The sequence below is a fragment of the Lissotriton helveticus genome, chromosome 1_1 (assembly GCF_964261635.1).
Source record: "Lissotriton helveticus chromosome 1_1, aLisHel1.1, whole genome shotgun sequence".
Classification (NCBI taxonomy): domain Eukaryota; kingdom Metazoa; phylum Chordata; class Amphibia; order Caudata; family Salamandridae; genus Lissotriton; species Lissotriton helveticus.
In genome coordinates, this window is record NC_136057.1 from 1,432,598,524 (window position 1) to 1,432,618,592 (window position 20,069).

General features: G+C 49.3%; 1 protein-coding gene across 2 annotated transcripts in view; it reads left to right on the forward strand.

Moving 5' to 3' along the window:
• LOC144826880 (A.superbus venom factor 1-like) overlaps positions 1-20,069 on the forward strand; it is a 1,649,148-nt gene that overhangs the window by 652,306 nt on the left and 976,773 nt on the right. For both annotated transcript variants that reach the window (XM_078685340.1, XM_078685347.1), the window contains one exon: positions 289-397. In XM_078685340.1, the coding sequence (XP_078541466.1) occupies positions 289-397 (109 nt within the window). The remainder of the gene's footprint in view (positions 1-288; positions 398-20,069) is intronic.

A 20,069-nucleotide genomic window follows, 5' to 3' on the forward strand; every position in this document is an offset into this window, starting at 1 on the left:
GCCATGACACACAGTACAATGTGATGGTCAACCAAAATCTTCTCTTAGTGAAATTGCTGGGAGGGAGCTAAGCACACAAAGGATGGACATTTACACAAGTGCACCAGTAATAAGCCAGCATTTCTGAATCCCATAGATAACAAACCAATGGCGATCAGTGAGTGTGCCAAAAGCACACAGAATACATACAACAGGTCTTGCTGACAGCATGAGCGCTGTTGTGGCTCGACCTAAAAAGAGAATGAAAGCTCATGTTTGCTGCTTACCATTTTTACTTTATTCTTCCAGGCATAACTGAAGAATACATGGTAGATGAAGATATCACCTCCAGGACCGAGTTTCCAGAGAGCTGGCTCTGGAAAGTAGAGCATCTGGTGGAAACTCCGGATGTGAATGGGTAAGACTGCTCTTTTATTTAGAAGCCAACAACTAATCAGCAATGCATCACCTGCTAATGGGAGCCCGCAGTTTCAGGCGGTTACAGTGGGATCTGCATGCTGCAAGTCACTTCCATCGATAGCCAAGAAGCACAGAAAGGACTGCCTCTTTCTCCAAATGGATTTTTATTTTTATTTGCCACATACTGTATACAACATTTTCCTTGGAATGACCCACATATCAACCTCCTTTTCTGCCTCTCGATATCAAATTTCTCTGCAATATTTCTTTCAAAATAATGTCTTTGTTAACTTTCAGCCACCATCTGGATGCGTAGCATACTGCAGTATTCTGCACAAAAGAGTCAATTAACAATCTGCAGGGGGGCATGAGTACATAAGGCATGTTGGCTATAGCATCTGCCCCAGCTTACCAATTCACTCGTCTCCTTCCATTACATCAATACAATTTCCAACTATCCCTCATCTCCCCCCATCTACTCTTCATTTTTTAGGAGTATTGCTGCCTTAACAAACACATTTGGGGTTTGGTGGATTTAAATAGCATTTCTCTTCCATCAATTCCCAACAATATTTGCAAAAATTGTAAAAATTAGAAAAGTGGCAGAATCAAAATCTCAAATCTAGATTCTAATTTATTGTGAGCAATCACTGTTCCGATTCTAGTATAAATTACCCAATGTATAATAGAATATAGAAATCCCTGGCTAACATAACTGAAAATATTTGGAGGTAAGGATTATACTTTTGTTTCTTCCTTTATTTTTCTCCACAGCCATGTAAACCAATGAACTATCCTGTACATGAGAATTAGGGAAAACTACAGGCGAGCAAACAACCAATAATAGCCCATCATTGCCATTAATATGCGCTGCATGATTCACTTCTACTACTCTTGTTTGTAAGTATCTTTGTCTATAACGAAAAACAGAATTATTACCACATGGCAAACTATTCTCCCTTAAGAGTTCTAACAACATTATACAATATAACAGTCAATACACAGCTATAAGAATCATTTCACAGAAAACTTCAGTTCGAGAAAAATACTGTATCAACTTTCATTTTTTTATATATCGGAAACGTCTAACTTTCTCTGTAGGCTTATTTCCATCTGTCACCCTTCATTCCCCCCTTCGAGTAGGTGATACCAATTGATCCCTGGGGTCTAGAAAAATCCTTGCCCCAGAGTCCTTAATAGAATTGAATATTTACTTTAAGATAGCTAGGACATTTTTATATTCTATGTCAGGACTGGAGGTGAGGATTATGTTAGTTTAAAGGTTATTGACTGCTAAGGTAGCCATAGAAAGGACTGTTTTGAAACAGAACCTTTTGAAGGTTGACTCTGAAGGCCAGTCTGCTGCATTTATAATATCCTCCAATTTAGCATTTAGTGCAAGTGCCTTTGAAGCCATTGCACCCCTCGTTGGATGGGCACCACATTTCTTAGTGTCAATACCTGCTTCCTGCATGACTGAGCAAACACACCTGATGATGATTGTGTGAAGAGACTGCCTTATGTGGTTTCCAGATAGCAATTAAGAGTTGTTTCTCTCCCAGAGAACACAACTCCTCCATCAAACGTTCATAGGCCTTGATGCGGTGGACTGCGCACAACTTTGGGCAATCCCCAAAGAATGGGTATGAAACCAATTTTGAATGACAATTTGTTCTCTTATATGAATGAAAAGAAACCGCTTCTGGAATCAAGACACTACTTGTTATATCCTTTGTTTCTGTGCATGGTAACCCTCCTGTGGGTTACCAAGCACAGCAACATAGCCAGTTTGACTGACAACTCCTTCCTAGAAAGGTACTTGTTACTTTGCCATGGTAAGAATAGGTTCATTACTTGGCTCTGGGTAAGGGTCGGGAGAATGCCTCTTAACAGCCTCTTAACAGCTTTCAAACAGTCTGGTGTTCACCATCCAGGAGGCCCTGTACGGTGTGTGACCTGCTTATATCAGCAGAGCAAAAGGTGTTCACTGATCAGTACCCCAACCATCGTGACCAAGCTCGTTTATATGGTCAAACCTTTCCATCAGCCCAGGCCTTGGATAGGAGGGCTTGAGCGAGGTGCGAAAGGACTGGGATTTTCTATTGTCCCCTGTAATCAGCCATGCCATAAGATACAGGTTTTACCTAGTGATGAAGATTTGCCAACAGCTCCAGGAGTAAATCTAGAGGAAAGGGTAGTTCGATTGGAAATTCCTGGTATAGTTCCAGTAGAACTGGAAGTCACACTTGAGATATCCAAATCATGGTCACCACTATCATGTCCTATTTTTGTAGTCTGACGCGGGCAGAAAATAATATGACAAATGGTGGGAATGAATAGCCCAATACCTTGTTCCAGTCCTGGAGGAAGGCATCATTTGTTGCTGCGATAGAGTCCAACCTCCAGCTGGAGTGTTAGGAAGTTGGCGGTAGAGGTGTGGAAATCGAAAAATAACTGGTATCAGCATGAGCTGAAGCCATCTTGTTTGTGGCATCCATTTTGTCAGCTATGTAATTCTTCTGTCTTCACTGCTGCTTGCCTTTCAATTCTGCTTGTGTCATCAGCTCTAGTTAACTCCTTCAGTACTGAGCCAGAGCAATGTATGAGCTCGGAAAGGCCTGTGTTCGAGGCATGTGGGCTGCTAAATTCATATCTTTGCATAGATCGCCGCCTAGTGTTGGGTCCGGATGATTGCACATTGTTGTCCTGGAAGAGTCTTCGAAGTATCACGAGATAGGTGGCTCCTCCCCTGGACTACAGTGCGCATGGGCATCGACTCCATCCCCAGATTGTTTTTTTCCGCCATTGGGTTCGGATGTGACAAACGCGGCAACCTAGGCTGCGGATGTGTGTAGGACGCTGGAGAATATATAAATATAATATGCTGATTTAAGAGCACTTGAAGATCGTATTTTTAAATATGATGTTGTTGTTGTATTTTTAAATTGCTGATTTAATAGCATTTTAGGAATCGTATTTTTTAAACTGTACTTGCTGGGTTACGCGGCGATTTTAGCAAGCGCATTCTTACCTGTACCATAGTCGCTCGTGGCCCCGTTCCGCCCCGGCTTGTGCCGTTTGTGCGGAGGGCCAGAACGAGGAGCGTCACTTCCTGGTGGCGACAACACTTCCGCCCTGCACCTACTCATTGCAGGTGAACGGTCTAGTGCTGCCGAGCCTGGGAGTACTTAACTCTCACTACTCGCCCACGCCCATTGACAAACGCGACAACCTAGGCTGCGGATGTGTGTGTAAGGACGCTGGAGAATATATAAATATAATATGCTGATTTAAGAGCACTTGAAGATCGTATTTTTAAATATGATGTTGTTGTTGTATTTTTAAATTGCTGATTTAATAGCATTTTAGGAATCGTATTTTTTAAACTGTACTTGCTGGGTTACGCTGCGATTTTAGCAAGCGCATTCTTACCTGTACCATAGTCGCTCGTGGCCCCGTTCCGCCCCGGCTTGTGCCGTTTGTGCGGAGGGCCAGAACGAGGAGCGTCACTTCCTGGTGGCGACAACACTTCCGCCCTGCACCTACTCATTGCAGGTGAGCGGTCTAGTGTTCCCTCACCATCAGTATATAATGGCGGAAGCGCAGCGGACGAGCGCAGCGGGAGCGCCGACTTCGCGCCAAAGTCGCGCACAAGTCAAGCCCGTCTGCGCCCGTCCGCGGCCGACCAGGCCCAGGGCCCTGTCGTAATGCCCAAACTTATTCGTACTCCTCTCACGACCTCCTGAGACTCAAATCCTCAGGGCCTATTCCCGCTCGCGCTATCAGAGCGGCTCAGGTATGTGGTATTCTTGTTCCATCTGAATTCTCGGCACTTGACTTTCCCCACGAGCCCCGCCCCACATTGCCGCCGACCTCCGTCCCTATACTTATTTATTATCTTAATACCCGTTCCCTCATCCGCCACCAGCTTGAGATCTTTCAACTGTTGCATCAGAGCTCCATTGATATCCTTCTCTTAGCAGAAACCTGGATCACTGAAGACTCTGCCCCCGACATCCTTGCTGCAATCCCCACGGGATACTATATTTTCCATGCCAACCAGCCCGCTGGGAAGACGGGTGGCGGAGTGGCGGCTATCATCCGCTCCAAACATATTTTCTCCGAGATCACGGTGACACCCATTCCTAAAACGGAATGTTTAGTTCTAAAATTTTCCTCTGCTAAATCGTCTTTTATTTGCATTACCGTATATAGACCTCCTGAATATATGCCTCTCTTTCCCCAACTCTTCAGCGATTTTATCGCTCAACTTGCGATCAATCACGCTAACATCCTAGTGATTGGCGACTTTAATTATTGGCCATCTGATGCCCACGAAAGCCAATCCTCCGTGGAATTCTCAGATCTCTTAAATAGCATGAACTTCTCTCAACACGTTCACACCCCTACCCATCACAAAGGCCATATTCTGGACCAAGTCTGGACATCCAACCTCGACATCTCACCTCCTGCTGTCCTCCCTTGCTCCTGGTCCGATCATCACTTCATTTCTTTTCAATTACACCTGCACACTTTGTGTCCCCCTCTCCGTGCTAAGAATCTCATGGCTCGCAATTGGAAAAGAGCCAATCTGTCTGAATTCCATGATTTACTGGCCTCTACTGCACCCATGACATCGACCTCGCTAGGTGATCCCCTCATCGCTCCTGCACTGAGTGGTCGCTCCCCAGTCTCACTGCCGAGACCTGGTATCGTTGTGCTGCACTGTGAAATATTTTGAAATATTAGCGCCTGAGATTACTTGCATTTGACTTGCTTGGTTGCTGCTTAGCTTGCTCTGAAATTGACTTGCAGATTAAATACGCGATATCCCCCGGCCCCCTGCTCTGCTCTCCCCTCCATTTTGTTTTGTTGTTGTTGTGCTCCGTGTGCGTTCCCTTGAGCCCGCCCCGCCTCCCAGCTGAGCCGCCCTCCCACTAACAATATACAGCGCTCCCGTACCTAGAAGCGCTGTGATCCCCTCATCGCTCCTGCACTGAGTGGTCGCTCCCCAGTCTCACTGCCGAGACCTGGTATCGTTGCGCTGCACTGTGAAATATTTTGAAATATTAGCGCCTGAGATTACTTGCATTTGACTTGCTTGGTTGCTGCTTAGCTTGCTCTGAAATTGACTTGCAGATTAAATACGCGATATCCCCCGGCGCCCTGCTCTGCTCTCCCCTCCATTTTGTTTTGTTGTTGTTGTGCTCCGTGTGCGTTCCCTTGAGCCCGCCCCGCCTCCCAGCTGAGCCGCCCTCCCCCTAACAATATACAGTGCTCCCGTACCTAGAAGCGCTGTGATCCCCTCATCGCTCCTGCACTGAGTGGTCGCTCCCCAGTCTCACTGCCGAGACCTGGTATCGTTGCGCTGCACTGTGAAATATTTTGAAATATTAGCGCCTGAGATTACTTGCATTTGACTTGCTTGGTTGCTGCTTAGCTTGCTCTGAAATTGACTTGCAGATTAAATACGCGATATCCCCCGGCGCCCTGCTCTGCTCTCCCCTCCATTTTGTTTTGTTGTTGTTGTGCTCCGTGTGCGTTCCCTTGAGCCCGCCCCGCCTCCCAGCTGAGCCGCCCTCGCCCCTCCCCCTTTCCACTATCCATATATGACCGTTGCATTTGCGCGCAGCGTTCACACGCAGCGACTGTGCCCCAGTCGCGCCGAAGGTGCGCCAAAGGTAAGCCCGTCTGCGCCCGTCCGCGCCTGGACCGCGACCAGCGCCATACCCCCTGCCCTATGCCGCTCCCAACCCCCCAGAGTAACTTATGATGCCTCTACTCTCCTCGCCTTCAACGCAGGACGCACCCCACTATGCTGCGTAGCTACCCCAGGACGTACCCACGGCCCATTCTCCTGCCTCTCCTGTAAGTTCAACTGCCTCAGGACCCTCACCAAACACACTTCCTCCACACTCAGCTCCGAACCCAACGACTTGAAATGCATCCTACTGAACACCCGCTCGGTCCACAGACACGCAACCGAACTCTGGGACCTAATCGACACTGTGTCACCTGACATCGCCTTCCTCACTGAAACTTGGATGAACGCATCTTCTGCCCCCGACATCGCCATAGCCATACCGGACACTTACAAGATCATTAGAAAAGACCGCACCATTAAAAAAACTGGAGGAGGCATCGCCATCGTCCATAGATACACCATCAAAATTACAACCAGCTCTGACGACAATCTTGCAACCGCCGAACACCTCCACTTTCAGATCCACACTGACCCCAGGACCACCCTTAGAGGAACCCTCATCTACAGGCCCCCAGGCACCCGATCTCAATTCAGCGACGACATCACTGACTTCGTCAGCCCGCACGCCCTCGCCTCCGAGAACTACATTCTTCTAGGAGACCTCAACTACCACCTTGACAACATTCACGACAACAACACCACCACCCTCCTGGACAACCTGTCCAATCTCGGACTCAAACAACTTGTTGACACCCCCACTCACACAGCCGGACACACGCTCGACCCTATCTTCACCTCCAGCAAGCACATCTCCTTCGATCACACTACAGCTCTCCACTGGACGGATCACAGCTGTGTTCACTTCAGCTACAAAACAACCCTGACCCACAACCGTCCACAACCCATTCCCCGAAGAAATTGGAACAAAATCACCACCGACCAACTCCTCGCATCCCTCAGCCAAAACACTCCCACCCTAACAACGGACCCAGACCAAGCGGCCACAAACCTCAGGCAATGGATTACACACAGTGCGGACGAACTAGCACCCCTGAAAAAAAACCCAGTTGAAATCATTCAGCAAAAAGGCTCCCTGGTTCAATGATGACCTTAAAAAATCCAAGAAGACATGCCGCACCCTGGAGAAGAATTGGAGAAAAGAACCAACCTCAGACAACATGACCTCCCTCAAGACAGCCACCCGCAAACACCATCAACTGATTCGATCCGCCAAGAAATCAGCATTTAAGGACCGTCTCGACAACAATTCTCATAACAGCAAGGAACTCTTCAATATCGTCAAAGAATTCACCAACCCTCCCGCAGCATCCAACGACATCACTAACTCCCAAGACCTCTGCAATGCGCTATCCTCCTTCTTCTACAACAAAATTGCCGACATCCACAACAGCTTCAAGTACACTCCCAATGACCAACTCACCCCACCCCCTTCTGATCCCACCCCTCCAACTAACTACCTCAATTCCTGGAACCCAATCACCATTGAAGATACCATTCGCCTCATGAACTCAATCCACTCTGGCTCACCTTCTGACCCCTGCCCCCACTACATCTTCAACAAAGCTGACTCCATCATCGCTCCCCAACTCCGCGATGTCATCAACTGCTCCTTCAACTCAGCCACCTTTCCAGAAATATGGAAACACGCCGAACTCAGCGCCCTTCTGAAAAAACCAACAGCAGACCCCTCAGAACTGAAAAACTACCGACCCATCTCCCTCCTCCCTTTCCCGGCCAAAGTCATCGAGAAAGCCGTCAACAGCCAACTCGCAGCCTTCCTTGAATCCAACAACTCCCTGGATCCCTCACAGAATGGCTTTCGAGCCAAACACAGCACCGAGACCGCCCTCATTGCGGCGACCGACGACATCCGAGCACTCCTGGACAACGGTGAAACAGTGGCCCTCATTCTTCTCGACCTCTCCGCCGCCTTCGACACTGTCTGTCACAACACCCTCATACAACGCCTCAACAACATCGGCATACAAGGAAAAGCCTTGGACTGGATCATCTCGTTCCTAGCCGGGAGAACACAGAGAGTCCGACTCCCCCCTTTCTACTCAGAGCCCACCGAAGTCATCTGCGGCGTACCTCAAGGCTCCTCACTCAGTCCCACCCTCTTCAACGTCTACATGAGTCCCCTCGCCCCCATCGCACGTCGACACAACCTCAACATCATCTCCTATGCCGACGACACCCAGCTGATACTTTCCCTCACCAAAGACCCCAACACCGCCAAGGACAACCTTCACGAAGGTATGAAAGAAGTATCCGAATGGATGAAACAGAGCCGCTTAAAACTCAACTCAGACAAAACTGAGGTGCTCATCCTTGGATCCTCCCCCTCAGCTTGGGACGACTCTTGGTGGCCTTCCGCTTTGGGATCAGCGCCCACACCCACTGACCATGCACGTAACCTTGGCTTCATTCTAGACTCCTCTCTCTCAATGTCCAGACAAGTCAACGCCGTATCGTCCTCCTGCTTCAACGTCCTTCGCATTCTCAAAAAGATCTTCCGCTGGACCCCCCTCGAAACAAGAAAGACTGTCACCCACGCACTGGTCACAAGTCGACTGGACTATGGCAACACTCTCTACGCCGGAATTACAACAAAATTGCAGAAAAAGCTCCAGCTCATCCAAAACGCATCAGCGAGACTCATATTAGACATCCCGCGCCAAGAGCACATCACCGGTCACTTAAAAAACCTCCACTGGCTTCCCGTCAACAAAAGAATTACTTTCCGCCTTCTTACCCACGCACACAAGGCCCTTTATAATCGAGGACCAGAATGCCTCAACTCCCGACTGTCCTTCTACTATCCCACCCGCCAACTAAGATCATCCGTTCAAGCCCTCGCCGCAGTCCCGCGCATCCGAAAAACCACCATGGGTGGCAGATCCTTCTCCTTCCTGGCTGCCAAGACCTGGAACTCACTCCCCACCCACCTCCGCCTTACTCAGAATCACATCTCCTTCAGAAAAGAACTGAAAACTTGGCTATTCGATAAACAATGAACCCCTCCCTCTAGCGCCTTGAGACCCTCTGGGTGAGTAGTGCGCTTTATAAATGCCTGAACTTGAACTTGAACTTGAACCTTCTTGATGAATGGCTGCGTCAGGCCAGCAATAAAGTTGCCCCTTTTAAAAAGATCAAAGCTAAGCGCCCTCATGACGCACAACGTTGGTTCACGGACCAACTCAAAGCGGACAAACTTGCCCTGCGGCAAGCTGAACGCCGTTGGCGCCGCAATTATGACCCACAGCTTAAACTCGTTTACATTGACTCCTTAAAATCTTATAAACAATTGATTTTGACAGCTAAGACGGCCTATTTTTCTCAAAAAATACTGGACTCCAACAATAAAACCAAGGACATATTTTCAATCGTCAACGAACTGTCCTTGCCTGATAGAGTCACCCCCAACCCCAACCTACCCAAACCTTGTGCGATTCGCTAAACTCTTACTTCATCGAGAAAATCGCAACCATAAAAAACAATATCCCGACCCCCGCGTCCCCCACCACTCCTCCTCTTCCCCCCAGGAACACCAGTATCCTGACGGAGTTTCCTCCCATCTCCCTACAAGACTTTTCCTCTCTTCTTCTCAAAGTCAGCTCGGGGTCCCCTAATAACTGTTGCCCCCAGCAGATCCTGAGAGAAGCCTTCCTTGCGTATCCTGGCCCCCCTCTAGCATTACTTAATAACTCTCTTGCCACTGGGGAGGTCCCCTGCTCTTTCAAGCAAGCTGCCGTGTTACCTATTTTTAAAAAAAACAACGCGGACCTCACAATACTAAGCAACTACAGACCCATTTCCCTCCTTCCCTACCTAGGAAAAATTTTGGAGACCCTCAACAAGCAGGATTCAGACCCCTCCATTCCACTGAGGCGGTCATAGTAGCAGTCATGGACACCCTTAGGAAAGGTGCTGATAAAAACCTCTCTCAGGCCCTTGTCCTATTAGACCTCTCTGCGGCATTCAACACGGTCGATCACACCATCTTGATCGACCGTGTCCACAATGCCGGCATACAGGGAGTGGCCCTTGACTGGCTCAAATCATTCCTTAACCAGCGATCACAATCTGTTCACCTGTCCATGTTCTCCGCACCCTACACATGGTGTCCCACAGGGCTCTGCACTTTCCCCCCTCCTCTTTAATTTGTATCTTCAACCCCTTTTAGTTTTCCTCCGCAACTCCCCGGTCACAATTTTCAACTACGCGGACGACCTCCAATTAATTTTTCCCATTGATTCCCTCCCTTCCTCCCGCCTTAACTTTCAGTCCATCATGCTGACCATCGCAGAGTGGATGTATCACAGCCAATTAAAGCTGAATCCCACTAAAACTGAGCTCGTTCTGGTGGGGGGTCCTACTCACCCATGGAATTCCACCTTCTGGCCAACAACTCTGGGGACGGCACCTACTCCTGTGAGTACAGTGAAAAGTCTGGGGGTGATCATCTCGGAAGATCTTTCCATGAGACCGCAAATTAACTCTGTCACCTCAGCCTGTTTCTTCCACCTCAGGCGGATTCGCAAAATCAGCAGGTTTCTCACCAGAGAAGCCCTGACTCAAGTCATCATTGCACTTATCACCTCTAGGCTCGACTATGCCAACATGCTGTATGCGGGGATTCCGGCTTGCCACCTCCACCGACTGCAGCTGGTGCAGAATCAGGCTGCTCGCCTGATCTTCCACCAGCCTAAACATCAGCACGTCACTCCCCTCCTCCGTAGTTTGCATTGGCTTCCTGTCTCCAAACGCTGCACCTTCAAGTTGGCATGCTCAGCCTTCAAGGCCCTTTCGGACACAGCCCCCGCGTTCATTTCCTCGGTCTTGACTCGTCATATTCCCTCTAGAGCTCTCCGCTCTGCATCTCTCAACCTCCTTGTGGTCCCCAAATTCAAACGAAAAAAGCATGGTGGTTTGAGCTTCTCGGTTCTGGCCCCCTCTACTTGGAACTCCTTGCCACCCTCACTTCGTCTATGCCCCAACTATGACAGTTTCCGCAGACTACTTAAAACCCTGCTCTTCCAATCCGCTTACCAATAACTCCCTCGCCCTGGGTCACTGTATTTGTCAATGAGCGCCATGAAACCGTTGGTGAAAGTGCGCTATATAAATAATTTTAAAGTAAAGTAAAGTGGTTTCGACGTCTCCTTGTCGGAATCGAAAAAAACTTACTTCTTTAAGGCCAAAAGGCCTTCGTATCTGCGTCGGTATTGTTCGCGTGCGGTCTCGATCTTCATCCAACTCTTCGGGTCGGAATTCTGCGGAGTCGAGTAACTCTTCGTACATCGAGGCCCTCTCGTCGCAGCAAGACACCGGCACTCTTACCATGGAACGGAGTCCGTTCAAGTTCTGCCCCGTCTGTGGGTCCAAATACCCACATATCGACGTGCATCCAGTCTGTAACAAATGCCTCTCGCCGGACCACAACGAGGACAACTGCATGGCCTGCTCAATGTTCAGGTCAAAGAAAACGCTCAAGCCTCGACGGGCGGCGCGCCTCGAGGCCCGGCGAGCGGCTCCGGCACCCGACGACATATTCGACGACCCCGCAGAAGGAGGCCGAAGCCATCACCTTCAGATTTCACCACCGTCGACGGAGGTCGAGGCCGATCCCGATCCCGAGGAACAAGTCGAGGAACAGAGCCAAGACCTTGAATACGTCGAGGAGGTAGGGGACGACGAAGAGGTTTATGGGGCCGCGGAAGATAGCTCAGAGGAAGAGCTATGCCCCGAAAGTTACACGATTCAGACGCAGGTCACGGGATCGCCACTCGGCCTTACCCACGACCCTGAACCGCTATCCTCGGCCCCGCCTTCTGGCCCGGCCACGGACACACCAGCGGAGACGCCATTGCGCGTATCGAAACCGAAACCGAAACCTTCAAAATCGACGGCACAGAAGATGGCCGACGTCCCATCGAAAACGAAAACGAAACCTTCGGATTCGACGACACCTAAGATGGCCGACGTACCATCAAAACTGACAAAGCCTGCTCCCTCATCGACTCTGCCGCCCTCCGGCCCTCCGAAGTCGAAGAAAGTTGTCGAGTCGACAGCGCCGCAGAAAGCGGCCAAGGACCCGTCCTCGAAGAAGGTCGTCCATCACGTGTCGAGCACGGTTACGCCGGCAAAGTCCACCAAAGCTGTCGAGGCAAAGTCAGCCCAGGCCCACGACCCGAAGTCCGGAGGCACTGCGCATCGGCACAAAGACAACAAATCGAAAGCACCGGCATCGGCGCCTAGGCCTACAACGGAGGCACGGACCGTTGCAGCCGAAGATTCGTCGGAGGTCACCTCGTCGCCACCGAGGTCCTCCGATAGTGGCGGACATGGGGCATCGGTTCCCAAACCCTCCGCTTCATTCACAAAGCAGGTCACTGACTCCCTCAAACGTATTCAGGCGAAGGCTTCGACGCCGACAACTCACACGCCGTCGGCTCCGAAACCGGTGAACGCACCTGCGAAGACTTCTACCAAGCTTCTTTACACTCTGCCGCCGAAGGTGGCACCGAAGGCGTTTGCAACCAAATCGGTGCCGAAGATCACTGAAACGTCAGAACCTTCGACGCAAAGTGGCCGATTAGATCGACATCAAGCCTCAGAAGAACACTCTGAGCATTACATCGATGCCGACACAGGGAAGTTAACCCTCTACAAACGAAAGATCACTTCCCAACCGTTGGAATCCTATATCATTCCACTGAAAAAGAAACGGCCGGCACAGGACATTCCTGCCCTTGTTGAACCTATTCAGCCTACACCAAGGGGGAGTCCATCACCTTCCCCCAACCAGTCAGGGGGAGAGGACAATAACCAGGATGAACAGTACAATTTCCCAGCTGGCAATGACCCTGATGTACAGCAGGACTCATATGACGACACTGGTGACCAGGGAGGCCATCAGGTGGTACAAGACCCACAGTGTTTTGGTGCACGTACGTCCCCAACTGAGGATTCAGCGGCATTTAATGCCTTGATAGAGCGGGCAGCTGCGAATCATGATGTGGACATGCATGCTGACCCAGTGGAAGAAGATTTTTTGTTCGACACTTTCTCTGTTTCAGAGAGAACAGTTAAGACACTTCCTATGCTAAAAGGTGTCCTTAAGCATGCCCCAGAGATCTTTAAGGAACCAACCAGGGCGAGAGTGGTGAACCCACGTATCGAAAAGAAATACAGACCGGCACCTGGGGACTCTGCATATATTCAGGGACAGTTGCCTCTGGACTCTCTGGTGGTCGCCAATGCCCGTAAAAGGGCGAACTCCCAGACGACGGGTGAAGCTCCTCCCCCAGACGAGGAGTCGAAAGTGCTTGAGGCAGGGGGCAAAAGGGTGGCTGCGCAGGCTGCCAATATCTGGCGTATATCAAACACACAGGCACTATTGGCACGATATGATAGGGCGCATTACGACACCCTAGAACAGCTCCTTCAACACCTACCTGATCAGTTTAAGGAGGGAGCAGAAATGCTCATACAAGAGGGAAAGCTCATTTCAAACGCTGCAATAAAGTGTGCACTTGATGTGGCTGATACAGCGGCTAGGGCGATTAACACTAGCGTCATGTTGAGACGACAAGCATGGCTTCGCATATCAGGCTTTAAACCTGACATTCAAACAACAATACTCAACCAGCCCGTTAATCCTGACAGACTGTTTGGCCCAGATGTTGACAGCACCCTCGAGAAAATTAAGAAGGACAATGAGACAGCTAAGTCCATGGGGGCGCTTCAGTCTCAACAGTTCAGGGGGAGCACTTTTCGTCGCTCAGGTGCACGCGGTGTTACCAGAGGACACTTGGGTCAACAGACACAATTCACGAAAGGTGGCGCACAATCCTCTTACCCCAAACAGGGTAGAGGGGGTTACAGAGGTAATAGTTCCAAGGGCAGAGGCAGAGGAAACAACAACTCCCGTTCCTCTGCCGCCAACAAACAGTGACTCTCTGTCACAGCCCCCCCGACCATCCAACACCTGTCGGGGGGAGACTCCAGCAGTTCCTGCCAGTCTGGACATCCATCACCACAGACAGGTGGGTAAGACAACTTATCCAGTACGGTTATTGTTTGGAGTTGACCTCCACTCCACCCAACATTCCCCCAAGACAACGTCCTATGTCGGCAGAGCACTTGCACTTATTGCAGCAGGAAGTAGTGGTGATGCTGCAAAAAGGCGCAATCGAGCTCGTACCGGTGGAGGAGGAAGGCACAGGGGTCTATTCCCTGTACTTCCTTATCCCAAAGAAGGACGGATCCCTCAGACCCATTCTGGATCTGCGCCCCCTCAACCTGTATATACTATCAGAACATTTTCACATGCTTACACTGCAACAGATTCTTCCCCTGCTAAACCAAGGGGACTTCCTAGCAACCTTGGACCTCAAGGATGCTTATTTCCACATACCACTCCACCCATCCCACAGAAAATACCTCAGGTTCACAATCCACAACAGGCATTATCAGTTCAAAGTCCTACCCTTCGGAGTAACCACTGCCTCCAGAGTGTTTACAAAGTGTCTGGCGACAGTTGCGGCGCACCTCAGGAGACAGAACATACATGTCTACCCTTACCTAGACGACTGGCTCGTTCAAGCAAAGTCGGAACAGAAGTGCGCCGCAGACATGTCCCACACCATTCGCCTTCTTCACAGTCTGGGGTTCTCGCTAAACTACCCAAAGTCGCACCTTCAGCCAGCCCATGTGCGGCAGTATCTGGGCGCAACAATAAATACCCTGACTGCTATGGCTCAGCCAAACCCGGTCAGGATCGACAACATTCAGTTGCTGATCCAAAGGTTCAGACCACAACACTCACTACCAGCGAGAGTGTTCATGCAGTTGATAGGCATGATGGCCTCCTGCATCTTCATAGTCCCACACGCAAGGTTGCATATGCGTCCGCTCCAAGAATGCTTGGCAAATCAGTGGACACAGGCTCAAGGACAACTGACAGACCTAGTGTTGGTGACCGGTCGGGCATACAACTCTCTGCATTGGTGGAATCCACACAACCTTTGCAAGGGACGACCGTTCCAAGAGCCTGTGCCACAGATTATCCTAACGACGGACGCATCTCTCCAAGGGTGGGGAGCTCATGTGCTCCACTACAAGGTGCAGGGACTGTGGACAACTCAACAACAGAAGTTGCACATCAACTACCTGGAATTGATGGCAATCTTCATGGCGCTCAAGTCCTTCAGGTACATCTGTGCAACAAGGTCGTGTTGATCCGGACGGACAACATGACAGCCATGTACTACATACAGAAGCAGGGAGGAACTCACTCGCCACAGCTGTCTCATCTGGCTCAGAGCATGTGGAAGTGGGCCATTCAAAGGAACATTTTCCTCATGGCGGAACACCTCCCGGGCAAGGACAATCAGATGGCGGATCTGCTCAGCAGATACAGCCATCAAATGCACGAGTGGGAGATACATCCAACAGTACTCCACCCGTACTTCCAACAGTGGGGTCATCCACAGATAGACCTCTTTGCCACAAAGGAAAACGCGAAATGCCAAAGCTTTGCCGCCAGATTCCCTCACCCAGACTCGCAAGGGAATGCGATATGGATGAACTGGTCAGGCAGATTTGCGTACGCTTTTCCCCCAGCGCCCCTCATTCCGCTGGTGGCAAGAAAGCTAAAGCAACACTCGATGACGCTCATCCTGGTTGCTCCAACGTGGGCGCGCCAACCATGGTACACCACGTTTCTAGAACTTTCCATGGTACCACATCAAAGGCTGCATCTCTCTCCAAGCCTCTTGACGCAGAGCCATGGCGCCATTCAGCATCCAGATCCGCAACAGCTCAACCTGGCGATCTGGCTCCTGAGGTCCTAGAGTTTACCTACCTCAACCTGCCTCCTGAATGCATGAATATCATACGAGAGGCGAGAAAGCCCACTACCAGAGCTTGCTATGCAGCAAAATGGAAGCGGTTTGTCATTTACTGTACAGAACACAATATCAACCCGCTAGATGCATCCATTCCTAATATCATCTGCTATTTGTTACATCTCTACAAATGCAATCTAGCATACGCTTCCATTCGGATACACTTATCCGCCATAGCGGCTTATCTCCAGAACAGGCAGCATCTCTCTGTTTTCAGGGTGCCTGCCATTAAAGCCTTCCTGGAGGGACTGAAACGAGTCATTCCTCCGAGAACACCACCAGCTCCAGTGTGGAACCTCAATGTGGTCCTCACTAGGCTGATGGGCCCACCTTTTGAGCCACTGCACTCCTGCGAAATTCAGTTCCTAACATGGAAAGTGGCCTTTCTCATTGCTATTACGTCGCTCAGGCGTGTTAGTGAGCTGCAAACGCTCACAATCCAAGAGCCATTCATACAAATTCATTCAAACAGGGTAGTACTATGCACTAACCCCAAATTTCTTCCGAAAGTGGTGTCACAGTTTCATATCAACCAAACTATTGACCTGCCCGCATTCTTTCAAAACCCACAAACAGTAGCGGAAAGAATGCTCCATACATTGGACGTTAGGAGGGCGTTGATGTACTACATTGACAGAACACAACATTTTAGGAAAACACAACAACTTTTTGTTGCCTTCTCAGCACAGCACAAAGGCAACCCTATTTCCAAAGCAGGAATTGCCAGATGGATTGTTAAGTGCATTCAAATCTGTTATCAAAAAGCTAAACGTACTTTAACAATACCCCCAAGGGCGCACTCCACACGCAAGTTGGGGGCCTCCATGGCCTTCCTGGGGAACATTCCTTTGGAAGACATTTGTAGAGCAGCCACGTGGGTTACACCGCACACATTTACCAAACATTACTGTGTCAATGTGCATTCCAAGCAGCAAGCAGCTGTAGGACAGGCTGTTCTCAAGACACTCTTTCAGACTTCTGCAGCTGGCATGGGCAACCGCCGTTAATGGAGGGACTGCTATATATTCTATGCAAAGATATGAATTTAGCAGCCCACATGCCTCAAACTGAATATGCTACTTACCAGTATGCATCTGTTCTTGGCATGTAGGGCTGCTAACATTCATATCGCCCGCCCTCCTCCCCGGTGCCCGTAGCGGCTGCAGACTTTTCTTGCAGTCAATCATTAGCATGGACATCCTTTACACTATTTCACTCCATCTCTGCCACAATGGCTAAAAACAATCTGGGGATGGAGTCGATGCCCATGCGCACTGTAGTCCAGGGGAGGAGCCACCTATCTCGTGATACTTCGAAGACTCTTCCAGGACAACAATGTGCAATCATCCGGACCCAACACTAGGCGGCGCCTCCTGGGAGTAGGTGAGAACCCTCTTGAGGTGGTAGGTTGTCAGATATTAAAGGGACCCGTAATGCAGGGGTCCAGGAAATATGGCCTGTACTGAGGATGATAGAAGGACCAATAGGTGAGCAATGTGTTGCAGTGACAGGGAGCCCTTCATCAGAGTTTTTCACAGCTGTTGCCTGATCTTCATCTTCTTCCTGGTTGGGAGGCTGACAGTCTCTGACACCAAGTCAATGTTGAAGCTCAGGATCATCATTCGTTCGGATGGGACCAGAGTTGATTTTTTCTCTCACAAACCCCAGGTTCTCTCAAAAGGGGTACAGTTTGTTGCAATTGTTCCACTAGGGATGAGTGATTCTGATCTATCAGAAGAATGTCATCTAAGTGCCTTTAACAAAACCGGCCCAATATACCTCTCCAGACGCTTTCCCCACTACACCCCCAGTCGTTCCCTCCGTTCGTCCCAGGACAACCTCATCCTCCCCGCTAAATACAACCTGAAGACCAAGGGAGGAAAAACCTTAAGCTTCCTGGCCACTAAAGCCTGGAACCACTTGCCCAAAAATCTTAGACAACAATCCCTCGAAAAACCCTTCAGAAAACTCCTAAAGACCTGGATCTTTAACCTCTCCGATGACTACTCCAAGGCAGCCATCTAATCCCCTACCGTCACCAGGACTGGTCATCCAGGATTTTCAGCGCCAAGATGCTCCCTCCGGAGCGAACGCTGCGCTTTAGAAATTCCCTCACAAATATCACAAATATCACAAAGTAGACAATGAACCATACACCCCAAGCATGGAAGGTCTCCATCTCCAGTTGGAGAACGTTGGTGAAGCACCAAGAGGCAGATGGAAGACCAAACAGGAGGGAGGTGTACTCAACCATGTGAGACTTCCATAGAAATTGCAGGAATCTGGAATGAAGAGGGAAAATGGGAATCAGAAGGAACGTGTCTTTCAAATACATCCATGCTATCCAATCGCTGGGTTGCAAAAGATCCCACAGTAAATTGATTCCTTCCATTTTGAAGTGGTGGAACACCAGCCACTTGTTGAATTGCGTATTGTATTAATTACTTGAAAAACAGCAATTGCACTACCTGACAGAACCAATTGTTTACTATAGCACCAATACCCAGGTTTCGGAGGGACACAAGGTTCCTCCATTATCTCTAATGGTCTACTTGTTGAATTCCCGCAGGTCGATCACCGCCTCTTTTTTCCCACAAAAAATTGTCACTCAAAAACTCTCTGGAATGCACCACAGTGGGAATTATCTCTTCTTTGTCCAACGTGAAGATATTTCATCATCGATATGTTTGGAGTTGTGCTTTGAGAACACCAACAAGCAATGCCGGCAAAGTTGCAGGGGGTGCCATAGAACTCGATTTGGAAACTCTGGGTCATTGGGAGTAGCCAGGCGTCCATTGTCAGAGCCCGACAGTTGCTTCACAGATTATGTGAATGTGTTGACTTACTTGCCTAGTTCAAAGAGACCTCTTGGGTAATTGGGCCTGCCTCAGAAGAGTCCAGGTCCCCAAGCTTGTGGTCCACCTTGATAAACAAGGACTGATGCCCTTTTCGTAGACAGTGCACAGTTGGCATTACCCAGGAAGATAATCACCCTTTGAGCCCAGCTGGAAAGGATATCCAAGATATCATGGAAGGTGACATCTTAGCCTACCCCACCATTTTGAGACTCTTAGTGAGGGCACCTGTAATGTCCAAAAGCTTGTCCAGCGATGGATGGGGGCATTTCACCCTTAGGCGGTTCCTAATGCCTTTCTCCAATTGGCTTGTAGAGTCTGTTCACCCTATAAGTGGCCACAAAGATACTCCTGACTGCGGCTGACCACAAGTTCAGCACCTCAATCGCCATTTATCTCCCGGGCATACTCGCCGCCGCTTCAAGGAAGGCTCATGGGACTAATTTGGCTGAAGTCTACTCTTACTTCATCTGCATTGTGGGATCGTCTACCATTATCACCATACGCTTGGATCCATTTGTATATCACTCTCTGATTACTTTGGCCGGAATCTACTGTTACTGTTTGCCATTATTTTCCAACGTTAGGCTCCCTTCTTATACTACTTTCTCATTATTCTGGCCTATTTGTACTGTTACCTTACCCTCACTGTGGGACCGTCTACTATTTTTATACAGTTGGATCCCTTCACTGATAATATTTAGATCGGTTTGGCCGGAATTTACTATTACTCTACCCGCTTTGTGGGACCGCCTACTCCTTCTCTTTATACAGTTGGATCTTTTCGCTTACAATATTTTGCCCTGATGAAGTACCTTTAAAAGGAACGAAACGCACTGGCTGTTATCCTGTCATCCGCTATATAAAAGAAGAATAAAAAATATTGAAAAGACTATATTAAACAGAGTGTGACCTCATCCTTGGTGCTCACTCCATTTCTCTTCACCATATAAGGGGCCACATTCTCACTGGGGAACCATTCTGAGGAGCAATGATGTTGGAGGTGTTCTACGTTCAGTATACAGAAACTGTGGTGAAGTCTATAGTCCCAGGTTCTTCATCCCTAGGATCAGTAGTCAGGTATTCTCATGAGGGGCACCATGCTCTATTGCATCCCCACTCTTCATCTAAGTCCAGGGGAAATGTTGCATTGGTTTTCTGGAGTATGAAGTTGGA